Raw genomic sequence first — 25,437 nt, 5'->3', positions numbered from 1 at the left:
GCCCGATTTTAAATATGGCATGTATCCGTCATGTTGAAATTCCCAACACAATTTTTACAAATAATTATATAAAGATATCGTTAAAGAATATGCTTAGGTTAAAAGCATTTGTCATCAACTACAAAATCTGCTGACGATATTTATAAATTTATTTTAGATTTTTAACTTGCTTATGCTCTTGCAATATTTATAGGTGACCTCAACATTGCTCAATATTTTAGGTATTATTAAATATTGGTTAAACCACGTGATTGCACATCACGTGACCAGTGAGAAGACATATTGATTTCCAGTGCTTAAAATAAGTTGAACTGAAAACTTTAACCATAGTAGATCAAGACCTCCTGATTAGATTATAATTTTCTGAGATTTATTTGTATTCGTTCTGATTCAGTTTGAAGACAGCTCTAATAAATATATATGTGTTATGTCACGCGATAAGTCTTGTATTACATATATGACAATGGTAAAAATGTGTTTGAAGTCATGCAATAGCATAATTTATTGTCACTATAAAAGATACCGCTCTCTCAATTTATCTTAAACACAAGTGCATAAAAAAGATGCGTCTGTGGTTCCTTTCTGTATTTTTACTCCTTACTTGTCAAGTGGAATTTTCAATCAGTCACAGTGACATTAGAAATGTTGCCTATGGGGCATCAGTTTTCCATGTTTCTTCACATCCAGTTCATGCAGCATCTTATGCAGTCAATGGTCTCCTAACAGACTTTTCCTGTACAAACAGCGGGAAAAATCCATGGCTTCGGATTGACCTAGGAAGGAACTTTAAAATACGCCAAATAGAAGTCTTTGCCAGAGGTGACTGCTGTGGTACGTGGTCATTATATCTAAATATAATTTAATTTCGTTTGTTACACGTCATTTGATTGGTAAAATAAATAAAATTTATATCGTATAACCTGTGTTGCCTTCGTCACGAATTAATCCGCTTGACGTTAAATTTGAAAGATTCACAATTCGAAGACATTTTTAAAGGAGAAATTTCCTCTATTTTTCTAAATTTAAAGATGGAAAATTAAATTATAAGGAACGAATTTAATAGCTACCCAAGTTATGCTGCCTTAACCTTGGTTGGAACAGTTTAAGCCTTTTTATAAACCACTTCGCGGTTTATTAAGCGAAAACTGTCCCAACTCAGGTTATATATATATATATATATATATATATATATATATATAGGTATATGAGGTTGTTTGTGGGCACCGACCTTCTAAACAGGTTTGTGGGATCTCGCATTTCTACATTGAATAGCTATGTCATATTCATGATTTAAGCGTTATATATGGTCCTTATATAATATATAATATAATTTTTGAGATAAGATTAAAAATGTTGTATATCATTGTGGGTCATTATTTTCATATTTATAGAGCATTGTGGGATAAAGTATATACATCGCACAATGCTCTATTTATGAATATTATGACCCACAATATTATCACATGCTATATATATCATGTCCTGGATTTCACAATGAAAGACATAAGAATTAATATTTGATATAAATAATATATATGTATATTTACATATGTACAAAATAGAATGAATCATTAAGAACAGTTTTGGGGGATTCAATATAAGATTGTAACTATTACTTTTCAAGTATTTTGGGGTCATATTGCATATTAATGACTCACTGCGATATACGATTTATGAGATTCTGAACAAGATATTTTAGGGATATCCTCTCTCTCTCTATATATATATCCCACAATCTCTTACATACACATATATATATAGTGACAAAGATGATTAATCAAATAATGTCCATCCCACAATGTATTATTTATAATTTATTTATTCATTAAGCAATGTTAGATATTGAACGGCATATTTTATCTATACACCTACTTATCCCAGATTTTCTTATATACATATATATAGTGAACCACATTTAAGCATTGAATTCTTATTTTTGAAAGTAATTATACAGGTATAATCACTGCATTGATTCCATAATGTCCAATCCGTAACGTATTTTTATTGATTCAACATATAGGATAGCAGACTAATATTATGAGATTCTACACTACATATTTTATGCAATCGCCTGTCCCACAATTCGTTATATACATGTATATATATAGTGACCCACAAACAGCTATGATCACTATACGTTTATATTATAATGATCTTCCATTCGTGAATTATTTATTTAAACAATAAAGAGCTTATCAACCTTATATTATGAGATTTTAAAGACAATATCTTACGTATATGCTTACATATCCAAAAGTTTATTATAGACATATTTATATCGTGACCCACAACCAGGTATAATCATTATATTTATCCCACAGTTCATTATATACGTATATATATACAGTGATCCACAAACATGTATATTCACTATATTTATCCCACAATTCATTATATACATATATACAGGGACCCACAAACATGTATAATCACTATATTTATCCCACAATTCATTATATACATATATACAGTGACCCACAAACAGGTATAATCACTATATTTATCCCACAATTCATTTATACATATATACAGTGACCCACAAACTGTTACAAGCACTACATTTTTATATACATTATATACAGTGACCAACAATCAGGTATAATCACGTGCAATATATTTATCCCACAATTCGTCATATCTATATATACAATGACCCACAAACAGGTATAATCACTTCATCTATCCCATAATTCAGTCCGTTACCATAATATATTTACTACTACCATAATTTATTTATTCAACATACAGCTTATCAGCCATATATTAGAAATTCTTAACAAAATATTTTATCCCTGCGCCTACATATCCCACAGTTGCTATATACGCATAGAAAGTGAAATAAAATAGGTATAATCATTACCTTAGCCCGGTAATGTCCATCTCATAATATTTTATTCATTTATTCAATATTATGACATTATTAAAAATATTATTTCATGCATAACACCTATACTTATCCAATAATTTCTTACATATACATGTAGTGACCCACAAACTGGTGCATTCATTAGACTGATCCCATAATGTTTATCGTATCGTACTAATATTTTATATATCAATATACAGCTAATTAGCCTTATATTATGACACTCTTGCATGTTACACTTTTCTTGCAATCGCCTACTTTTCAAACAATTTCTCATATACATGTAAATCATGTATATAGTGACCCACAAACAGGTATTAGAATGTACTATACATTGATCCCATAATGTCCAACTCGAAAGTGTATTAACTATTTATAATTAAAGTGTATTAATTATTTATTCATTATGCAACTTATCAGCCGAATTTATTTGATTCTTAACAAGATATTTTATCTAAACGCCTCCTTATCCCAGAATTTCTTTTAAATGTAATTATTATTTAACCAAAAACAAGTATAATCATCGCGTTTAAATCCCTTAATGGCCAATCCATAACGTATTTTGTTCTTTATTCAACATACAAGTTATCAAATTAATATTATTAGATTTTCACAATATATTTCATGTAATCGCCTGTTTATCCAACAATTCGTAATATACATATAGTGACCCACAAACTGGTATGATTGCTAAATTAATCACATAATGTCCATCCCAAAATGTATTATTTATTTCTTCAACACAGAGCTGCTTATCAACCTTATATTATGAGATTTTTAACAAGATATATTTAATCTATATATATGCTTACGTATCCAATAGTTTTTATGCATATTTAAAAATAGTGAACCTCAGAGTGGCATATAATCACTTTATTTATCCCACAATATATTTATATATACATATGTACAGTGACCCACAAACATGCAGGTATAGTGACTATAGTTATCCCACAATTCGATATATACATATATACAGTGACCCACAAACAGGTATAGTGAATATAGTTATCCCACAATTCGATATATACATTTATACAGTGACCCAGAAACCGGTATAATCACTTCATTCATCACATAATGTCCATCCCATACCATAATATCATTATAATATGATGATATTCTTATCATTGAAGAGAAAGGTTTAAAGCGTCAAGTGCCTGTGCATTGGTCCTAATAATTTACAGGAAGGGGGTGCACCCTGTGAAAATTTTTACATAATGTACAGTAGTTAAGAAGATTTTAAAGATTGTATGAATTTTGATGGATATATGCCGATACAACAAACATCAAAAGGCTAATTTAAAACTGCAATATTCCGACTAATATTATCTGCTGAACACAACATAATTTATTTGAAAGGAAATATATGACAAGAAATTTTACTCCCATTTTACACAACTTTGATATTATTCAATTAGAATTACTAATAGTTAAACATCTCATTTAATAAATATTCTTATTATAATCGACCTTCATAATCCACCCATTTCAATTCAATTGACTGAGTATTAACGAAGAATATTTTACAACCAGGGTTTTAATTTGCCCGTACAGGTCCGACAGCACCAACCCATTTTACCAACACTCGAATTTTGACAATGGAAGGACATTTTCAATAAAGAAGTGATAAATTTTATACCGAACACATCTATCGTATTCTGTATCATAAACCGACAATGCAAACGGCGTGATATCTGACATGTACATTGTGAACAGAATCAATAAAGTTAATTTTGATAACTTGTCATCATGGTCATTATTTAGGGGATTATTATTGAAGGATGATTCTAAGATTTGATCCTGAGAGAGGATTTTGGGGCGGGCCATGTCTCTTTTATTGTTTCCTCACAAACCAACCTAATTTGAATACAACTTTATTTTGTACGATATAGGTATCGATACACACAGATTAAAAAAAGAAATTCGTGATACATGTATGTTGATATTGAAAAATATATATCATTTTTCATATCTGTTCTGTAAGTTAAAAAAATATCAAAAATTATAAAAGGTTTGGAATAACTTTAGGAGTAAGGGATTGAACGGAGACCCGCTGAGAAAACTGCGTTTAAAGAGGTTCGCTCCTCAGATTTTGAGCATATTTTTGGTTTGATGTCTATTAAAAAAATCTGCATATTATTTTAGTTCCTTCAATAAATTTTGAGTCTACAATGCCAATTAAACTATATTCAATTAAAATTCCAAGATTAAATTCCATATCAAAAGAATTAGGAGAGGAAACATATCTTCTGACGGAATTTTTTTTTTTTCAGAAAAAAAATGAGATTTTTCTTTTTCAAAGAATTTACACCACTGTTAAGTTTGAATTCCTATTTTTCCATGCAAGTTGCACACAGAGTTATTCTGTGCAGTGAAATGTTTTATCTTGGTCCCAAATTATTCATCAAATTAACTGCCATGAATTTTATTATCATCTTGTGAAAAATATAGCAAATTTATTGTGAAAGTCCAGATAAAATAATAGCCTCACTTTATGCTAAAAATTGACACCATTTAATAATATCTATGAAAAAAGAAAAAAAAATTACATAAACCCCCACATTTAATTTTTTTTAATATAATTATAACCATTCTGCTGAAATTCAGCAAAATCTTTATATTCTGAAATGATTGACTGCTTGTTTAATGTTTAACGCCGATTATTCTGTTTAAATGATCAGTTTTTGAAAGTTTTGGTTTCTCTGGCTGCCCCCGATGAGCCTACTCTTTTTCGAAATCCAGAGAAACGATCTTGTTGTAATCCTTGACACGGGGCACCATTTAATGTCCCATCCAACGGACTTAAAAATACGTTTTCCATTTTTAATGAAGCTCTGTGTGTTGTATAAAAAAATATACTACTGGGTATTTTTAATGCTTTTTGTAACATGATCCATCTCCTTAATCGCAGTAATTAATGCGTTTAAACAAACAAAAAAGACTGCGTTTATTGCTTTTAAATGCAAAGCACAACTCGTAAAAATGCATGGATACGCCATATTAGTTTTCCTATCTCCGATATAAGCAACGGGGTATACTTTTCGCATTTGTTATACCTGACTGTTTTCTTGTCAGGGGTACCTGCGTGGAATGTATGACAAGTGTTCCTGTTGGTTATCTTACATTACCTTTGTTTACATTTTATTGCGTCGCCCGCATGGCGCAGTGGTTAGAGCGTCTGGTCTAGAGTCGCGGAGTAAGGAGTTGATCCTTACGTCGCGGGTTCGAATCCCACTGTGGGACGTGGAGACGGGTCCTTCGGATGAGACCGTAAAAACCGAGGTCCCGTGTCGCAGAAGGTGGTGGCACGAAAAAGATCCCTCACTGCTCAAAGGCCCTGAGTGCCGAGTATAGGACAAAATTCGCAGCTCTCACTGGCAAATTGTGGCGTCTCCATATGAGTGGAAAATTCTCGAGAGGGACGTTAAACAACATACAAACAAACAAACATTTTATTGCAGTTCACGTGTATTTGTGTTTGTTTTTCACTGACCTGTGCAACTGATGTAAGTTTCTTTGGTAACTTTGTTTTCTGCCGTGGAAGGAGTTACTTTTGTCGCTACCCTAGAGTTTTACAATAGCTATGTAGAATACAATACGTAACCGGTGAAAACTGATTACATTAAACTGTGACCAAGTTAACGGCTTATTTTGGGTCCGTACAGGTAACGGAAAATGCAAAGTAATATGGTGGACAAACCTAGATTTCTTCCCTTTACGAATCGCGTTCAGCTTTAACTTATAAACCGTATCAAATAAAAAGGAATTTTCTGGATTGCCGTACTGACCGGTTATATGTACCGACTTTGGTCCAAACGTACATTGTATCAGGATATATCAGTTTATCATTACAACACTACATAAGCATCAAAACATTTCTTGAAAATTTACCAAACATTGACTTTTTATGAAATATTTGTAATGTGTAAGGATATTATTTTAAACAGTGGGGGATGCAGATGAGAACACATAATTTTGGGTTAAAGATTTTCAATCCTTATGCTTTTTCGGATACTTGCAGTTTCGGCCCAAGATACAGATCATCGTGTAAGATCTCATAGATGGCAAAATCAGACTTCCGCGTATGTTCTAAGTCATTAACATGTTTCTATTTCAACACAATTACTTTAAACATTTTAGTATAATAACAGTTTTTTCCTTCACATGTATATACATATAAACGTATCTTTAAAAATGTACATATTAGGGATGTCAATTTTACTTGGGTAGCCTAGCCGAATAACCGGGGTCTTTAGTCTGTAATTCCTTGTCAAAATGCTTGTACACTCAATAGCAAATCAAGCCACTGTCACACCTATACTTTATGCTTCTGTATATCAATTAAAATTAAAATCTTTACCGCATATCTTGTCCTTAAGTTCACTTTATCAAATACTAACTATGGCTTGTAATTTCTTCTCCAGATGCTAATACATGTATAAGTAATTGAACGATCAATCGTGTCTATAATTCCAACTCATTTATTGATCCGCTTGACAGCGGAACAGTTCGACTGGTTTTTTTTTTCATCAAAATTTAAGAAAAGCCTGTGATAATTCTTAATTATGCAAGTTTTGTGGAAACAGCAAATTCCACTATGGAATTTATTTAATTAGAATTTAAGTACGTAAACATTCTAGTTGAAAGTAATTTGGTTCGCAAATCAAAGGGTTTAAGCTTTGATAACAACCGAAGAAAAAATCGATTTATAGATGAATTTAGATTACAATAGCAAATTTTTAACGTCAGTAACCGAGTAAAAAAATATTTAGTCGATAGTCTTTATGTCCGAACGATAGTCGAGTACTCGAATACTCGATGACATCCCTAGTACATATAATAAGCCTAATAAATTCTATCTTTATGTAGTCTACTAACTTATGTTCCAAGTTTTATTAAAACTAGCTGCAGATCTGTAGCTCGCTGCTCTGAAAAAAAAATTGTGATGGGTGACCAGAGAGCTACAGTGCCACCCATAGAAAAAACAGTATATTTATTACGCACAAAAAGTTGCGCTCAGTTTTGGATAAATTTCTCCAAATTCTTACCTCAACTACAGAAAAGCTCGATATTAAAATATTCCTTTGATTTCTGTCAACAACTCTCATATTTGATATCTGCACGAAGCGCGTTGGACCGCATTATCTTGCCGCCCAAAATGGCAGTGTACATAGGCAAAATTTTCGACGGTTTATATTTAAGACCCAGGAGGGCTATTTACACCGGCTATAAGGAATGTTTTGTTGTGGAAATAGTAAAAGAATATGTTAGGTACACACGGGTAGTAATATTTTGAGATGGCACTTTGAAAAACACAGAGAAATTTATCGAGAAAAAGCGCACTTTTTGTGCGCAATAAATATACACTTTTTTTCAATGGGTGGCACTGTAGCTCTCCGGTCTGTCAATATTTTTTTCCGCGGAGCTACAGTTCTGCAGCTATATTAAAACTGGACGAAAACTGTAGAAAATGTAGCACTTCGAAAATGTATTTACAGAAAAATAGACAAACAAAAGAACGGCCATCCCAGACCTAAATCACATAAGCTAAACATATACATGTATTTCTTCATGGAATATTAATACAGAAGTCAAAGAAGACCTTTCATTAAGAACATTTTTTATTTCGAGTAAAGTTTCCAGTTTAATTTTATGGCCAAATATGAAAAGTATATAGAACACCGGAAAATAAAAGTTCAAGATTTTCAATAATATCAGAAATGAAATGCAGACCGTGAGACACAGTTAATTCTTTTTAACTACATAATTTTTTTTTTTTTACCTTTTTCGTGGTCTATAAACCTTCTCTTAAGAATCCGGGATCGTTTCCCATAAGTTCCCATTTGTATTACATGTACGTGGCGCGTTCGGTTGTTTTTTTTTTCACTATGTGAAACCAACATTATTTTCACAATGTGAAAATAAAAACGTTCTTTTGAGAGTTCCAAAAATATCACTCTCATTCAATAAATATTACAGTGTTTCACTGTTGAAAATGTAACAAACTGTATATTATACTTTCCTGTTAAACACTAAAATCTGATTGGTTTAGACGCATTTAACAATCCGTAATGTTACCCTCAGCGTTTGCAACACACTTGACAGCGGGTAACATTACGAAAATGTCACATGCGTGCAAATCATGCGCGTACGGTTTGCCGTAGATATCCCAAAACGTCAGTTGTGCGTTTGAAAGAAGCCGAATAAACTTGACGTCAATAAAAGCTTGCGTCCGATGTAGCTTACTTGAAAACAACATACGCGAACGAAACAAACTTTAAATGATAAAGGACTTTTCGAGTATCAAACAAAAAAAAAATAATAAAAAATAAAGAAGTCGGTAAATCTTTTTCGAAGCTTTCTTTCTGAGAAAAATAGAAGCTTGGAGTTTGAAAGTTTTCTAAACGATCGACAATTTTTTTGTTGACATCCTAAATCAATAAGACATTCAGTGTAATAAAATAAATGGTGCCTGTTGTGGAGGGTAACATTCAATTTCAACTGTTACCCTCCAAAACAGGCACCATTTATATATTATTATTTAAATATTCTATGCTGCTGTAACTTTTACTTAAATATGAAGTACACTACTATCAATGTTTATAAATCAAGTTATTATTCTTATAATCCTTAACAGAACTGGGTAAATAATGATAAAATTAATCTAAGATTACCAAAATCAAGATTCAATGAATTTACTCCACATGTCTGTACACAAGTTTTGAAAAGGGGGGCATTCCCTACATGAAATTCTGTCTCTTATATTTAGTGATTTGACGGTGCTTAAAAAAGTCTATAATATGTTATTCGTGACGCGTTTCTGTAATTGAAGGTATGTAGCTCATAAAAAAAATGGAATGGACGAGTACGATGTATCCTTTTTTCAGATCATTTTTCCATTACAAACCTGCCAAAGACGCAGTCGATAAGTGTAAGTGGTGGGGGTGTCAAGTGGAAGTGGTGGGGGTGTCAACTGAGTAAAATATTTGAGAAGCAAATAAAGTAACAGTTTTTTTTTTTTTTTTTTTTTTTTTTTTTTTTTTTTTTTTTTTTTTTTTTTACAATTTGAAACATACTAGGAGCATTTCCTAGTAAACATGTTACTATATCTTCTTTTTGTACAATTTTACCCGAAGTGTAGGTGTGGGCACAAAGATTCCATTGCCCCCTCAAAAAAAAAAAGATAGGACACTAACCTCATCTGCCCTTCCCCTGTGATTACGCTTATGCTTGGAGCTAAATTCAGATTATAAGGGTGCCTGGTCAACAGGCTAGGTAGATAAATAGCTTAAATTCGGCCTTCTTCAACCTCCTTTCCCCTTCTCTCCCGTAGAAATTGATGATTAAGTTCCAAGGTATTGAGAAAATGCATATCATACTTGATCAATTCTATACTGAAAACATTGTGAATTCTTGGTCAGAAAAATCTAACCCCCCCCCCCCCCCATCCCCACCTCCGAACCATCACCGTCACATTTATATAATTGAAGAGTATCAAATATTCCAATAATGCATAATGCAGTTTTGTTTTGTTTTTATGAAACACGTTTCTTAGGATTTTTCCTCATACTAATTGTATGGTAACAATTGTCAGCCCTTGTTTTGCAAAATTAAACACACGTTTACAGTTTATCGATTGTGTATATATTAATTGTTAAGGTTTACCTGTGTATGAAATGGGAAACAATTTTTATCACATGTTTATCCCGTGGATATCACTCATTAGATATTTTTATCATATACCACTGCTGCGACGTCACAATGTGTTTTGCATGAAAATGATGAAGTAAATAGTGTGGATTCATAACATAAAAACAATCTAAAATATTGATAGTTATTAAAAAACATGTAATAAAAATAATTGCTAAGGCTCGGGGATAAAACACACAACTCGTTGGATAAAAATCGTATCCAACCACAAAGCATGGGAGATTCTATATTTCTCCAATTACGTGTGTTCAAAAACCGTCAAACATTCCGGATTTCTCCAATTTAGGGTGATTTTCTCCTCTTCAGAGATTAAAATTAAAATTACCCTATAAAAGTGTGACCACAGCCTTTTTAAAATAAAAAAAAATGTATTTAGAACTGCTGCATTTTTGGATAAGCGTTACATTTTCTCCACAATGAAATCTATACCTTTTTAGAAATTTGTTGTGTAATTCCGTATATGACGGTTTTATATATGTAACAAAGATTCTGTGAAAGTCACATTAAATTTCATTCATTGGTATAAGAGGGGTTGCGGATAAGAGATGGGTACACCAAAGCGTAACGGATGGACGGACGTACAAACTGACGGCCTGACACCCCCATCACTATATACCCCCCTGCTTTTCAAGCGGGGGTATAATAATTATATGGCCAGAAGTAGGTATTTTGAGTGACACAACTATTGTTTATTTAAAATGCAGTCTTCGACTCAATTTGTAAAACAACTCATGACATCTGTTATTCACTTTCGTCAATTATCAATTATTAATACAATTTATTTTGTCATTTAGAGAGTTCAGGGACTCTGTACCTGATACTGCCCAACCATATATAAATAAGAAGATTGAGTTTCGTTTCATTTTATCTGCTTTTTCTGTAGAAGAAGCACAAACATCAAATGGGGTGTGATACATGTTAGCATAATACATAACATGCACTTTGTGTTTATAGTGTAAACAGGATATTTTATAAATATTAATGCATATGCAAACATGTTTTATTTCTGCTAAACATGCCAAGAAATCCCGTCCAGTTTTCCACAGCGATGGGGTCAATAAAAGTGTAATTGATGCAAATCACCCATATTTCCCTAACGCTGGCAAGACAATTAACGGCAGCAGATTTGAGGGGGTGGATCCTAAGTTTTCAGTTTTCTTAGTTAAAGAAAAATAAACTTCTACCCCAAGAAGTAGCCTCCTATGCCCTGAAAAAAAAAATAGTTCCTGTCAAAAACCTTTATTTATTTACAAAGTACGTAAAATGTCTCAGGCACAGGTACCAAAATTGTAAAAATAGACTGGAAGGAAATAAAAAAAAATCAAAAGAAAAAAATAATAATTCTATATGTATGGAACTACAATTGACGGTATGATACCATAATACGGCGCAACCAAGTTCATCGTGCCCGATGTTAATTTATACTATAGGAAAAAAAATATTTTGATATGGAAATACTTAAAAATTTGAAAGGCATCTAATTTTTAATGAACAATTAGTTTACTATAATTAATTTATCTTTTCTTTTCCTTTTATTTTACTTTTTTTTACCGCATTTGATTTGGATGGAACCCCCCCCCCCAAAAAAAAAAAAAAAAACGGGGGAAAAGGTGCAAAGGCTTTTAAATAATTAGTATTCTCGCTTTAATTTAAACCCAGTAAAACTTAAGATCCCTCCCTCAAAACTGATGAATTAATTGCCTCGCGCACATCTCCCTGGGGGAAAATAACAGATTAACGCTAAGTCGGCTTTTATTGAGTTCGCTCTACAGCTAGAATGCGTACCTTTTCTTGGCATGGATGGGCTCAGTTATTTAAACAAATTTTATTAACAAGTGAATGAACAATTAAGTGTATCTTCATTTCAAACGTCAGAATATAGTGTCATCTTGACATATTATATGTAGTGTTTGTGCATCAGACTCCCAAACCTAAAAAATATCTTCAGAAACCTTTATGTTATCCGTATGCTCTATAGGGCTACTTGCTGATATGAAATGTCGCTTCAAAGTTCAAATCAAAAGATTACGCTCCCAGAGAGGGAATCGATCCATTGGAGCTTCTTAATGAAGAGTGAACCCTCCCGAAATTACCAACATCTGATACAGAATTAGTGGTGTTCAGCAATAATTCTGTTGGATAACGTTTAAACTTGAAATACAAGGCAACTTTCAAACACTTACACACTATATATCAAATATGTATATTATTGACGTGTAATTCATACAGACTTGTTAAGTAGGCATATTTCAATAAGCTACTGAGTTGAGCTACTGTTAAGTTCATAAATCAAAATTTCTCTGTGTACATCAATACGCGTGAGTATACACGAAAATCGTATTCAAATCGAGAATCAAATATTTAAATTTCATGAGATTGCATGTTCACTAAATGACAAATCATTTTTTTTTCAAGCACAAGTCATTTTTTACTCCGTGGAAGCAGCTGCAATAAAATGCCATATTGCATGTAAAACGTGTATTCGGGCTGATCTTAAGAGATATGGATTCTTCGAAAAAAAATAAAAGAATCTCTCTTTCTCCGACCCCAGTAAAACATTCTTTAAAACGATATTTTTGGTGATAAAATATGCAGAAAGTTCGCTGCACTTACATTGCATTATCACCGACAACATTATGTGCCGATATGTATGCAGGGACCATTCCATCGTCCATTCTTCATAAAGGGAAAAAAGTCTCAAATTGGCGTCGGTGTTAATTTGTATCAATGAACGACATGTACAGTAAGGGTAGCCAGGTACATATTATCGCCGGCGAAAAAAATGTAAGGGTGGCGATATTCACTGTCAGATACATCCTAAGAATTCCTTGCCAATTTAGCATTGAGCTGAACACAATAAAAGTGCTACTGATATTCTCCTAAGAATGATTCGAGAAAATTGATTGTAGCTAGAAGCTTTGGGAAAAAATAAAAATAAAATAAAAAACAAATATTTCCTTCGAATGTCATTTATAGCATTCATTTCCTGTATCAAATATGGTCAGTTATTTTGCTACCATGCGTTCTTCTTTTCTTACATGTGGAATGTATTTCAATTTAATGAAGAATTAATTTTGATTCAAGCCCCAAAATATTTCTGAATTTAAGGAGAATCCATAGTTGTGCAAGTCCTGCTAAAACACCGCATGTTACATGTACCCTACCCTCATATTTCACTTACCCCTTCAAAAAAGGGAAATATGGCCTATTTACACCTTTTCTACTATGCATTCAAAGGCACATTTCTCTTTTTTTTTCACAGACACTCTCCTTTCCATCTATGCCCTTAAATCAGACCATTCCATCCCGTATACATTTCCAGATATTTGTATGGGAAAAAATGTATTTTTTAATTGGTATTACTTGCATGCTCAATGAAATGGAGTAAATTAAGTACTTATGCTTTCTATAACATCAAATTAAAGGTTACAGTTTCGAACATTTAATTTCTTTTCTTATTTTACTTTGTTTATTGTTTACTCGTTTATTTCCTGCCATATGTTTATTTTATAGTTTTACTCATTATTGTTATTGAGCACGAAGGATATTGAAATCATTACTTCCCCCACCCCCCTCCAAAAAAAAAATGTTGAAAGCCCTCATATTGTTCTATGAGAATAAAGTTTTAAAGCTTTAATTTGAAATTTGTAAAAGTTTGCATCCTTTCCTCAAAACTGCTGACATCATTTGCCTCGCACTACTCTCATGGGAAATATAAAGATTAGCGTTAATTGCACTTCGATTCAGTTCAGTCTAAAGCATCCACAGAATTTCTTCCCTCAAATCAGCAACTACGATCCACACTCACTAGTTAGCGGCCGACATCGGCATTATGCAGTACTACATATATATATGATTGTGGGTCACGTGAAAATGCAATAGTCGGGCAGTACGTTATTAGATGCAAGTGAAAAGAAAAAGTATGCGTATTTCAGAATTTTAAAAGATTTTGAAAGAATTATTCTACATGTATGAAAAAACTGATCACCTATTGTAGCCCCACCATTTCCCCGAGGGACATGCTCTAAAAAAAACTGAATTACACTTTATAAGAAAGCTTTAATATGAATTTTAACTTTTCTGACAAAGTGGTTATTGAGAAAATTTTTAAAAGATGTCACTAAATTTTCACTAATTCATAATTATACTTCCCTTGAAAGAGGGCATGGTCCTTCATTTAGACAAACTTGAATCCCCTTTATCCACGGATGCTTTGTGGCAAGTTTGGTTGAAATTGTCTCAGAAGTAGATCTACTTATAATGAAAGAAAAAGTGAGCAAGCTCACATACCCCACACTCCCCCAAAACTCGACAATGCAACACGCAATGAATGGCACAGTGCATTTTAAATACACAGTATAATTCATAAATTTGTTTATATACTGTACTTATGAAATTATTTAAGGCAAAGCACCAATTTGATTGGGGGGGGGGGGGGGGGAGAGAACTATCCAAGATTTTGTGTGTGTATTAAATCATTAATATTTGGATCTCAAAATCAATAGGGGTCTTTTAAGGTCATAAAATATTTCACATAAAGTTTCATTACAAAAGCTGATTCCAGTGGATTTCCTTATTACCTAGTTGGAAAGTTTCTTCAATAATAGGCATTAAAACTCTTAAGGCAAAAATAATGGAATCGGAATTTCCTGGTAATATGCACATCCACACACTGTATACTAAATATCTGCAAAGTTTGACCAAATTCTGTGCAGCGGTTTAAGAGGAGTTGCACTGACAAACTGTTCATATCTATATTCAAGATATGGCCAAAAATCTAAGTTGAAAAGTGCCGAAATTCCCAGAAAAATAATGGAATAGGAATTTCCTGGAAATATGCACATTTACACACTGTGTACTAAATATCTGCAAAGTTTGACCAAATTCTGTGCATCGGTTTAAGAGAAGTTGCACTGACAAACTGTTCATCTCTATATTCAAGATATGGCCAAAAAATCTAAGTTGAAAAGTGCCGAAATTCCCAGAAAAATAATGGAATATGAAATTCCTGGAAATATGCACATTTACACACTGTGTACTAAATATCTGCAAAGTTTGACCAAATTCTGTGCAGCGGTTTAAGAGGAGTTGCGCTGACAAACTGTTCATCTCTATATTCAAGATATGGCAAAAACTAAAAGTTGAAAAGTGCCAAAATTCCAAGAAAAAATAAAGGAATCGGAATTTCCTGGTAATATGCACATCTACACATTCTGTCCTAAATATCTGCAAAGTTTGACGAAATTCTGTGCAGCGGTTTATGAGGAGTTGCGCTGACTAAAAAACAGGACTGACGGACTGACTGACTGACTGACACACTGACTGACTGACTGACACACTGACTGACTGACGGACGGGTCAAAAACATTATACCTCACGCAACTTGTTGCGTGGGGTATAATAAGAAGAAGCTGAAAATGTGAAAAAGTTTACAGAAGAATGACAGACAAAATGTGATCCGGAAAGGTCACGAGCTTTCAGCTCAGGTGAGCAAAATATGTTAACCCCAGCACCAATAATATCGGCACATGAATAAGAATAACGCGAAAATAATTTCCAGATAATCATTACTACTGAAAAAAAATCTATATCGAAGTACATGTATATACAACGAGAAAAAAAGGTTAGACTGATTTATCAGATATCTCAAGAAATACGGTATCTTGACATATCATAATGATATACACCAATCCTGGACACAATTTTCTGACCAAAACCTTTCCCCTACATTATTGGGAGTTATGCTAGATAAATACAACTTGTTTACTTATTTATCTGCCATACACTTTGCCTATCCTTCTCTCTCTCTCTCTCTGTTTCTGTGTGTCTCAATATCTCTCTCTCTTTTTTCACGACCTTAGTAAATATTCTTCAACACAAAATATCGGCGACAAAATGTGCAAATATTCACAGTACATATTGTCGCCGACGACAGAATGTGCTCGACACATTCCGGCCCAAACGTTTCGAAGGTCGACTTTAAATTCAAAGCAATACGAAATTGACCAAGCTGTTAGAATAAATTGACTGTATTGAATATTGATTTTGTTCTCTTTTTTAATTGAATTGTATTCTTACCAGTAAATAAGTATTGTGATTTGTACAGTTAATTAATGTTATATTGATGTTGAATAATATGCTGTTGTGGTGTAATCATGACAAGCTAATTCAGAGAAACTGTGTCCCACGCTTAAGGGGGAAAAAAAAAAGCATGCGCTGATCGGGAAGGGGGGGGGGGTCCGAGGGGGGCACTTTAAGAAGGGCGGACGGGGCCATGGGGAGTTAAGGTATAAAATTTAATTGCAAAGACTCAAATGCTTCTTTAGATATCGCCCGGAAATGAAAGTTTTACACACACACAGAATGTATGAATTTATGACTTTGACCTTTGACCTAAAAGTCAATTGGGGTCTTTCTTAGACCATAGGGAGTTGTGGTATATAATTTCACTGCAAGATCTCAAAGGCTTCTCGAGATATCGCGCAGAAACGAAAGTGTCAAAACAGACAGAATTTATGAATTTACGACCTTGACCTTTGATCTTTCGACCTCAAAATCGCCATGGGAAGTTGTTGTGTAAAATTTCATTGCAAAAGTCCAAAAGCTTCTCGAGATATCACGCGGAAACGAAAATGTTACAGACAGACGGACAGCCCTACGGTCGGACGGACGGACCGAAAATAATATCCCCCACTTTCAGTAAAAGCGGGGGATAAAAGGTCAGTCTTATGATCTACACATCTATTATTAATTGTAATATTGGCTTGATCATTGACCTAAGAATAAAGGGATCGCAGTGGATGTGAACTTTATCAGATATGAATCAGCAACCCCACCCCAACTCACCACCATTTCAAACTCTATAAGTTACTTGTATCATAGATATTCCCTCTCTAAATTGGCGAATATATTAAATATTTCTTCTATACTTCATACAATTTACAAAGCTATAACAATTTTTTTTATAATCAAGATTCCGAGCTTATAATTAGAACCGCAAATTAAATATATACACTGTACCTATATGGTATTTAGAATTGTTGTTTAGATTTTTAAAAGAAGTGTAATCTTTGCGTGTAAGTCGATCACATAAAATAAATGTGCTAAGGCGAGTTATACATGTACATGTACGTGTGAATATAACGAGTTTTCCCGACGGTGAGTCGATTCTGACTGGGGTGCATAGTCCTAAGAGCAAGTTGTCTTAGCGACCTGTCAAGCACTCGGGTGCATGTGCAAGCTGCATTGCATCCGGTTTCAATTCGCAGACGCTTATATATTTTCTGCGTGAAGCTTAGAACTCTCCACGCAATAAAGAAAAAGTTACACTTGCTAAACTCATGAATCCTTAAAGGTTTTGGGATTATATCTCATCAAGTTACATGTACATGTACTTTCTATGCCCCAGAAGGTCGAAGATCTGGGCATCATGTCCACCTGTCTGTCTGCAAAAATTTTAATTTTTTAACCATATTAAGTAAACTTGAAGTTTGGAATTCATATTCAAATATTAATGCCCTGTTAAATGTATTCATGAGTGGCCATGAGTCGGTCTGTTTGTCTGTAATCTACTACCCGATCGGATTAACTCAATATACACTATAGTCTGTTCAACATGAGCGCTTCAAACAAATTTTAAACAATAAAAAAAATGTGTTTTTAAAGATTAACCAGATTCGACGCATACAACAAAAAACACGCACTTGACACGGCTTTTCAAAGTCAACGAATTTATGATAATTATTTTGGCCATTGCTGTCAAGCGTAAGATGTCGTTATTTCCAGAGGTTATCCGAGTGTGGTGTATATAGTTTGATTTAATATCACATAATAAGAGAAACACACAGGAAATTCACGAAAATGATAATGGGGACCTTTTTTGTAATGTTTCCTTTCTGGAAAGCTCGGAAAAACACCTCGAATGTATTAACAGCACTGGATGTTAAAATATTATGCAAAATGGAGTCGCTTGGTATTCAGTTCATTATCCCCTCCTTCGCATATTTTGAATAATATCTTTACATTCCTTAAAGGGAAGGACAAGACTCTACAGATTAAAGGCCACCCAACATTCATTTCAATGTTTTTGAAAAGGGGGTTGTCATGGACGATTTCGAAACACATTCGAGCTTGTCTTTCCGCTTGTCGGAAAAGCCCGAGAAGTTGCGATTGATCTCCGAAGAGGCCTTATCTATATACATAATTGTACTAATGGAACACGAGGGTTCCTATCAAGTCATAGCGTTTGGATATAATACCGCAGGTATGATTTTTTAATAAAAAGTTCATTCTGCGTTATTTTTTGGATTTTTTTATATGGAATACATTGTAAATGTGTACTGGAAGAATAATTTATGGGGAAAAAAAACAACATAAAAATATCTAATGACCCCGGGGTGTATATTCGGGGGGGGGGGGTGTTTCCTATGTCCACAAGTACCTGTGCTTCGAAGCGGGGCTGTTTACAAGATTGTGTTCCTTTCCTTTAGTATTTTAAAACGCTACTTGCTATCAGTGATAACATCCTTTAAAGGGAATATTGACGACTACCCTCACTCATCTCGAAAATCTTAAGCAGAATTAAATTCTAATGAATCAATTTCGACTTATTTATTAAAATTTTCCCGAACTTTTTCGTAGACCTCTTGGTTTTCCCTCAATTCTATAACACTCGGAACTCTCGAGTTACACGCTTGGTGTCGTTTTTGCATCACTTCCGTAATTTCTACTTTGACATTTCCAAACCTTGTAGCATTTTTCACGTTTGACGATGAGTACTAGGGTTATTATGGAATGCCTGGGCAGTTAGATAGCACGATTAAAGACAAAAATATCTACCGAAACAAGATATCATGACACATTTTGGTGACATGTAGTAGGTAAATGATATTTCGGGCCTGATACCCAAGAGGGGTCCAGTGTAAACAAATGGAAGTGACTTACCTTCTCTATTTTATAATACCGCGGGTATGATTTTTTTTTTTAGTAAAACGTTAATTCTGCATTATTTTCTGGATTTTTCAAATGGAATACATTGTAAATGTGTACTAAAAGAATAGCTTATGAAAGAAAGACATAAAAATATTTTTTTGACCCGGGGGGGGGGGTATATTCAGGGGGGGGGGGTCCTGTCCACAAGTACCTGTGCTAGGAATTAGAGAAATCTGACTCAAAAATGACTGTAATTTTACAATAATTACCCCAATGTATTACAATACCTTAATGTTTAAATAATGAAATAAATTCCTTAAAAAATGAAAATGAATATCAATGATACTTGCCTTTTAAATTCTACATCGGGAATTAAAAAAAAATCCGCATTTTTAAAGATAAATGCTTAAATTTTTAAGAGCAAACGGAATGGCATACAAGGTCATGTCATATGGCATACATATGTACAAGGTCATGTCATAAAAGAAAATCTTTATTTTTTCATAATGATGATGCATATTTTGTATCATTTTATCGATCCTTAATAATTTAGTAATCCATCCTATGCACAGTTACATCTGTACATAGGTATACAAGTACATAAAATTGTAACAGATTCTCGTGACCTTCCAGGTCAATATAAGGAATTATTTATTCTAAATTGGACCAAAAATAGATAGGGAAATTCCAAATTGATGCAAATAGTTTTGGAAAGTTATTTCACTTGCACCTGACTTCCACTCATATGAACATAACATTAAGGCACACAGATTATTGGGTGAGGGGTTGGGGTGGGGGGTTGCAGGTGGCCTACCCCTCTCCCCACCTTTTGAGAAAGTAAAGTTTTAATTTAAATTTTAAGGATGAAAAATTTTAATGAAAGTCCCCCTCTCCCCTCGTTTATGGACCTTTTTTACATCCCACCAAATAAAATTTTGAGTTGGGAGAACGCAGCTCTGTAAAGGCTGCATAAAGAGGGCTGGGCATAATTTATTCGGGAAAAGTTTACTGTGACATCACACAAATATAGCAATTCCTCACAATAACAGAAAATGAAATAATTTGCTAATCTAAACTGCATAAGAGTAATGAACTACATCAAAACTTACCACTGCATTCATTTTTGTCGCTAGTTAAATCCCACACAGCAAGATCTAAACAAGTCACCGATCGCAATGCACTTGTCGACATGACGTCATCATGGTAAAATTGGACGCATTTTATGTGCAGTGAGAGGCGGATCAAGTAATTTTTTCACAGTGAAAAATGCATTTTATTATTAAACAGAATATTATTTGCAAATCTTAGGTAGACCATTAATACAAATCTGAAACTTTTGTTTAGTGTCATTATTTTAAAACTATCGAAAGAATGTATTGAATTAATTTTACCGTGTTTTTGTCTACAGGGTGTGCATGTTTCACGCCGAGGTGCCTCATTAAATAGCCTTTTCGCAAGGGCATAAACTTAATAGATCTTGACCATTTTTTGAATATACATAACGGACACATTCCTTAACTTGAAAAGTGCTGCTGCTTTCCTGAAATCGAGAGCATTACTTAATAAATACATAAAATACTTGATAAAGGTCACAGACATAAGCCAGATAACTTGAAATTTAAACTAATAAAATGCGAATTCTATTTAAAGCAGCAGCACTTTCCATAAACTACAAGTTATGTAGGAACAATTTATTACTTAAATTTTTAATTCTAACTAGGGTATGCCCTTGCGATATTAAAAATTTGTTTTGGGGTATGGAACCCCCCCCCCCTTTTTTTCCATTTTTTTTATTTTCAAATCTGGGGTCGAGTCACCTTTTTCCTATTTTTGTATTCTAATATGCACTGTATGTTATCAATAATGTAACTCTTTTGTCTCTATAAGCTGCTTTTAAATATATCGTTTTCGACTGATACATAAAATGTATCAGTCGAAAACGATATATTTAAAAACAGCTTATAGAGACAAAAGTGTTACATTATTGATAACATACAGTGCATATTAGAATACAAAAATAGGAAAAAGGTGACTCGATCCCAGATTTAAAAAGAAAAAAAAATGGAAAAGAGGGGGGGGGGGGTCCATACCCCAAGTGCCTGTGCTACATACAGTACACATTATATGCATTTATCACGTGACTGTCAAATAACGTGACCAAACCAAATTCATTACAGAGCGGTGTATACAATGTTATTTCAAATAATATTTAAAGCCATGTGATAATAAAGTACCTTTACAAAAATAAATTCAGTTTAAAAAGGTATGTATTTATGCACGTTTATATTCCGTCGATTTCTTCGAAGTACGCCTTAACACTGCTGCGAATTCTTTTTCTTTTCTTTTTTTTTTTTTTGGGGGGGGGGGTAGTCAAAGATTTGTTTTCAGGTAAGTTGTTATTTTTTTTCCTTTTAATACCCCCTTTTTCAAAATCAATCCTATATATGTGCTTGACATTTATTTTTTCTACATTGCACCTAAACTAGAATTAAAAATTCTAGAATAATACAATGTTGTTTTTTTAACCCCGTTTCTCTCATTATGTTTGGCTAGTACTTCAGTAGATGTGAACAAGTACATTATGTAAGATGGCATGGATTGCTTAATGAATGTGTGTCATTGAATCATTGAATCATATGATAAAACAATTATTGCTTTTTTTCGGTCAATACGATGATTTAGACACCTTCGATTCGAAGTACAATATTCACATCGCCCTTCGGGCTCGGTGAATATTGTACTCCTCAGGTGTCTAAATCATCATATTGACCTCAAAAGCCAGCAATAATTGTATAATAATTATTAGTTTTCAGAACGTTAACAATTTACTGGCGAAGTTCATACTTATTTTCATGCCTTTGTTTTTATACTTTACTACGGATAACTCTTTTCTACAAGGTCCCTAAAAATTAATGTAATTTTTCATTTAAGTTATCTTACTTTTTGAAACCTATCTATTGAACTGCTGGTCAATATACTGCGATCTATTGGACCGCAACGTATTTCGGAAAAACCGATCTGGGTTTCGAATTTTTATGTAACATTGAACAGACGTCAGTGGTAAACAATAATTTGAAACAATGCTCGGCTGTTGGCCTCGGGCAATAGAACACACTGAGGCACAGCTGCTCTGTGCACCTCGGGAAAAATATTCTGGTCTATTGACTGCTCAGGCATTAAATAATTGTATAGCATAGGCGTCAAAAGCAAATTATAGCGAGGGGCTAATTGAAAGTGGGAGGGGGGGGGTTAAATCTTAATAAAAAAAAGAAGTAAGCTTCAATTTTCAATTCTAATGCCTATATTATGTATACCTTAGCAAAAAAGTGGAGGGTTAACCCCCCTACCCCCCTCCCGGTTCCGACGCCTATTTATAGTGTGGACCGAGGCACTTCCTGGTATCGAAGATGTCGAGTGTCATCCCTTTTTTTATGTACATTGAAATATGATTTTTAAAAAAAAAAAAAACTGGATTTCAGCGATTTCCGATTTTTAATATAATTAGTGAATTTAAACACTCGATACACAAAATACACTATCCCGAAACGAAGCCTCTTTTACTAGAAGCAATGTATCTCTATAATATAAGTTACTAAGCAAAATGATCGAGTGCGAGTAGTTTCTTGGTGGAAAACTTTACATTGATTAAGAACCGCTGTGTTTATGTCTTACAAAACAAATATCTGCATGGTCAGATGCTTAAGACTTGTTTGTAAGTGGCAGATCTTTCTTACCCCAACATCATGACCCAACCTTTTGTTTTAAAATAAATTTTAGAGACATTTTATGTCATTAATGATCTATTTTTTAATTAGTTTATATAACTCAATATTTAGGTATATGTGATATAATTGTGGGTCATTTATTTGTATACATATATATATAATGTTGCGGGATCAATGTACAGTACGAGTATATTGTTGTGGGATAGTATATAAGTATAAAGATATACGTATATATCCAAAAAAGTGAAAGAACATTGTTGGATATATACTGGGTTTAGGCAGTTTACGCTTTATAAACCGCGAAGTGGTCACCTTTTCAAACCATCAGGGACCATTCAATGACTGAATGGCAGAGGTTCATCCCGTGGGAGGATGAAAGCAAATACTCGAGACTATTTAGCGAGTAAAATGGTTAGAGATTGTCCTATTTTGAATTACTTGTTTTATTCAATACGTTTTTGACGTAAATTTTTTTTTGTTCCCAAATCTTTTATCTCTTTCTCTCACATAAATGTGTTAATATTATAAACACATATATAACATAAACATATCTATATATCTATATCAAGGTTCTACATGTACATGTAATGCATGTATCGGATAATTATGGGTCATTTATATGTACATATATATAGATATAGAATATTGCGGGATCAAATTACAGGCAACTATACATCATTCTGGGTCAATATATTGATATAAAGAACATCGTGGGATATGCACAGTTGTACTTGTCTATCTATAAAATGTTAAAATCACATTGATTTGATTACACTTCCCTAAAATCTTAACGCGTGATAATTTTTTTCTGAATAATCCTTGAGTTGTGAATGATTTTCTGCGACTTCATACTGACATATTTCTTTATTACTTAAACTTCACGGTTCACATCAGGGTAACGCGCCTTCTTTATAGTAACATTTTAAAGTCATTTTATCTTATAAAATGATATACTTGAAGCTTTCTTTCATATCTGAATAATTATATAGACTTTAGGAAGAACACAACTATAGAACGATTAAAACTTATAAAATTATTTAACCTTATTTTTTCTAGATTTATACAATGTAGTACATAGTACATTAAAAACAAAAGCTCATGCATGGCATGACATACATGTAAATAAATAATGCGTTACAATCTGATAATGGTTCACTACAATTAGGCTATACACTTTAGCTGTTTCCCATAATCCCTCCAATACTCATGGGGAAGTATATAAAAAATTGTGGGTCACGCGCGAAATTCTGCCAATCCACAGAGTGGTAAGATTTCATATATATATAATTGCATTGTGGGTCATTTTTTGAGTGTGTAATTATGGGTCAAAAAAATTTTTTTTTGTAAAAAATGAAAATAGTAACTATATTATTGTCATAAACAAATTTTTAGGCACATGGTTTGTGGGTCAATATATAATGACCCATAAACCATCCATGATACCCACAACGTGAGTGAAAAAGACACAAAATATCCCACAATCCGCATGGCACAAAACTATATATATATATATATATATATATATATATATATATATATATATATATATATATATATATATATATATGAACTGAATGAACATATGAATTTTACTGTTTACGTAATTTTACTTCGTATTCTTTAATTTAGCTGGACACCTTCATGACTTCAATGTTAAAGTGGGCAAGGATGTTGATCAGATGCATACTTGTGGCCACTTTACGGGTCCTGTGAGAGTTGGGGAACGCATTACAATGTGGTGTCCGACAGGCACGGTAGCCCGATATGTACAAATACAGATTGTTAAGGGATGGCATAACTATTTGTGCCTTGCAGAAGTTCTTGTTTGGGGACACTTATAACTGTTAAAGCAATAAATTGCACAATTAATGTACAACATGACATTTTTTCTTCTTATTTCCATTTGAAAGTAATAAAATGATTAATTGTAAATATATAGAATAAAAGTTGCAGAGATCGCATTGATCGAACCTTTGATGGGACAACCTTGCATTTATGAAAGATACCATAGGGTGCATACATTTCTTATATAATCATTATGGGAAATCATTGGAATTGCCAATATCACAATCTTTCGGTGTGGTTAATTTTAAAATTAAATTGAAAACAATTTACAATTCACAAGAAAATGACAAAGTATGAATATATTTTTTTAATATAAAACCAAGCTATACAAAGCATATATTTGAGGAACGTTTCTGT

At 33.2% G+C, this 25,437-nt stretch overlaps 1 protein-coding gene across 1 annotated transcript; it reads left to right on the top strand.

Annotated features, from left to right (window-relative positions):
- The first annotated feature begins 563 nt into the window (after window positions 1-563).
- LOC133195638 (fucolectin-6-like) lies at window positions 564-25,092 on the top strand. The gene is made up of 2 exons (XM_061331534.1): window positions 564-831; window positions 24,865-25,092. The coding sequence occupies exons 1-2, from the start codon at window positions 564-566 to the stop codon at window positions 25,074-25,076; spliced, it is 480 nt and encodes a 159-aa protein (XP_061187518.1). The 3' UTR covers window positions 25,077-25,092.
- The last annotated feature ends 345 nt before the right edge of the window (window positions 25,093-25,437 follow it).

The sequence above is a fragment of the Saccostrea echinata genome, unplaced genomic scaffold (assembly GCF_033153115.1).
Source record: "Saccostrea echinata isolate AGI-Se365-2 ecotype Australia unplaced genomic scaffold, CSIRO_AGI_Sech_v1 ptg000029l, whole genome shotgun sequence".
NCBI lineage: Eukaryota > Metazoa > Mollusca > Bivalvia > Ostreida > Ostreidae > Saccostrea > Saccostrea echinata.
This window is presented reverse-complemented; position numbering and strand designations above follow the sequence as displayed.

What these genes read in the sequence shown, in the direction of transcription:
- LOC133195638 (XM_061331534.1), top strand. Translation starts at nt 564, where the DNA reads ATGCGTCTGTGGTTCCTTTCTGTATTTTTACTCCTTACTTGTCAAGTG. An exon ending in TGCCAGAGGTGACTGCTGTG is followed by an intron (nt 832 to 24,864) that starts GTACGTGGTCAT and finishes TCTTTAATTTAG; the next exon opens with CTGGACACCTTCATGACTTC.